The sequence below is a fragment of the Kryptolebias marmoratus genome, linkage group LG7 (assembly GCF_001649575.2).
Source record: "Kryptolebias marmoratus isolate JLee-2015 linkage group LG7, ASM164957v2, whole genome shotgun sequence".
NCBI lineage: Eukaryota > Metazoa > Chordata > Actinopteri > Cyprinodontiformes > Rivulidae > Kryptolebias > Kryptolebias marmoratus.
In genome coordinates, this window is record NC_051436.1 from 10,817,723 (window position 1) to 10,820,255 (window position 2,533).

General features: G+C 48.8%; 1 protein-coding gene across 2 annotated transcripts in view; it reads left to right on the forward strand.

The window, feature by feature from the left end:
• Positions 1-1,623: 1,623 nt before the first annotated feature.
• Positions 1,624-2,533, forward strand: part of agfg2 (ArfGAP with FG repeats 2) — an 8,206-nt gene continuing 7,296 nt past the window's right edge. Inside the window, exon 1 of one of the 2 annotated variants that reach the window (XM_025008046.2) lies at positions 1,624-1,871. In XM_025008046.2, the coding sequence (XP_024863814.1) occupies positions 1,705-1,871 (167 nt within the window). In that variant the 5' untranslated portion in view covers positions 1,624-1,704. The remainder of the gene's footprint in view (positions 1,872-2,533) is intronic. The other variant, XM_025008045.2, reaches the window with a different exon arrangement.

Genomic DNA, 2,533 nt, shown 5'->3' on the forward strand with positions numbered 1-2,533 from the left:
GGGGGGGTCGTTAAACGGCTGTTTTATTTGTTGTTTTTTTTTGTTGTTGTTGTTTTTAAAGTAGAAGTTGGCTCCTCGACAGGTTCGTGTTTGTCTTTGACAGGAGATCCCCCAAGAGTCGGTCCAAGCGCAAACGCAGACTGGATGTGTCACGCAATATCCGGTAGGATTTTCAAAGTAAAAGCTTCCACACCGAGGAGCTGACGCACCTGCCTGAAATCCAATGAGGTCAACAGGAGGTGGTGTTTATCAGGTTCAAATAACTTCCTTTTTATTGATATTTAATGATTATTTTTTGTTATTCTTGTTTATTTGACGCACGCTGGCCAGGTCGCCCCAGTGGAAGAGGTCTTAAATAAATAAAAACAGAATATTTCTAAGACCGGACTGTGAGGTGATGTGTTTTTAAAACAAGCATAATTCTGAAAGGAGACGAGGACATCAGAGGGTTTGTCTTCAGCTCTAATCGACTCAGACGACCCATCACTCAACTTCACTGTCCAACCCCCGGGACAACATGTGAAACCCCTGAGACAATGTGAAACCCTCGAATAACATGTGAAACATCCAGGACAACACACAAAGCTTTTGGGATACATAAAGAGTTGAAGGTGTAGCATTATATCTGAAAATGTATAATGACACAAAAAAACCTGTAGAATGACGTGAAAACTATAGGATAACGTGTGAAACGTGGGAGAACGTGAAACATGCAGCATTACACATGATAACATAACAACATGTAAAACTTTCAGGATCACATGTGAAATTCTGTGAATAACATGTAAAACCTGTAGAATTACATGAGAAAACTATGGAATAACGTGTATGAACCTGTGGGGTTACATGTGGATCCATGGAATAACATGTAAAGCTAGTGGAATTATAGGATTGAGAGTGAAATGTTTGACTTTAAAATTTTTTTTTTTATAATCCTTAAAAACCAAAACAGGTGCTAGCCTGGCCAGAGCTCTAAACTAACTATTAGCCCTAAGATAGCCATTAGCCCTAAGCTAGCCATTCGTTCTAAACTAGCCATTAGCCCTAAGCTAGCATTAGCCTTAAACTAGCCATTACCCTTAAGCTATTCATTAGCCCTAAGATAGCCATTAGTTCTAAACTAGCCATTAGTCCTAAACTAGCCATTAGTTCTAAGCTAGCCATTAGCTCTAAGCTAGCCATTTGTTCTAAACTAGCCATTAGCTCTAAGCTAGCATTAGCCTTAAACTAGCCATTACCCATAAGCTAGTCATTAGCCCTAAGCTAGCCATTATCCTTAAACTAGCCATTAGCCTATCCTGGATGAAGATGTTTGCCTGCTTCTCGTGCTCTCTAAGGTACTAACTACTGATCATTATTTGACCGACTTTCAAAAACCACCAGCCTCCCTTTGTTGTAAGCGCCACCTGTTGTCGGGCTTTTATTTTTGAAGGACTCCTGACGCACTTCCGGCGTGTCGCCGTGTAACTTGACGCCCCTCCCCTCGGCGCAGGCATTAACGTGAAGCCGCAGACGGAGCCGTTTCCAAAATAAAGCGGGGCGTGAAAGCGCTCCGTGTAGTAAACGGAGTCAACCCCGGGAGGCGGAGGAGGAGGAGGAGGAGGAGGCCAGAGGAGGTGGTACCGGGCCGGCGGGAGGAGGGGGGTGGGGGGTTCGGGTGAGCAGGATCACCGTCTATCCGCCAGGCACCGGTCCAGGATTAAAATGTCGAACCGAAAGCACCGGGACAACCAAGAAATCTGCGCCCGCAAGGTCCGGGAGCTGGCCCAGTCCGGGGTAAACAAACACTGCTTCGAGTGCAGCCAGCCCGGGGTGACGTACACGGACATCACGGTGGGCAGCTTCGTCTGCACGTCGTGCTCCGGAATGCTGTGAGTAAAAAAACAACAACAAGATAAATACAAACGAAAACAACAAGAAGAAGAAAACCAGGCGCGCATCCTCATGATAAACAGAGCAGAAAGTAGCAGGCCTGAGGTTTGCGGCGGCAGCGTGCACCGCCCAGACTCAGATGTGCAGAGTAATATTTTGATGCCCCCCCACCACCTCCTCCCCACGTTAACAGGAGGTGGTGGAGGAGGAGGAGGAGGGTGGGGGTGTTGGTGCAGCAGCCCGGGATGCGTGCGGGCGGCGCGCGCATTAATTTACGCAGTGTCCGCCTCTGTCTCTGCCTCCCAGCGGCCTCAGAAACGCCACCTCCCCGGCCCTGACGGTGCAGGTTTGACACGCTCCTTCTGTCCCTGTGTAGGACCTGCTCCAGCTGCGCGCGTGTGTGTGTGCGTGTGTGAGTGTGTGTGTGCGTGTGTGTGTGTGTCACAGTTTGGTTCTGCATGCCCCCCTCTGGAAGACAGGTTGTTGTAGTGACTTATTGCGCAATCTCGCACAGCAGTGTCCCACTTTCCTCCCCGTCCCCTCCACCCAGCATGGAGAGAGAGAGAGAGTAGGAGGACGTGTTGTTCCTCCTCCACATACAGGGGAGCGCGTGGCACCTCCCCGCCTCCTCCAAAAACCTCACAGTCACACCCCCCCCCCC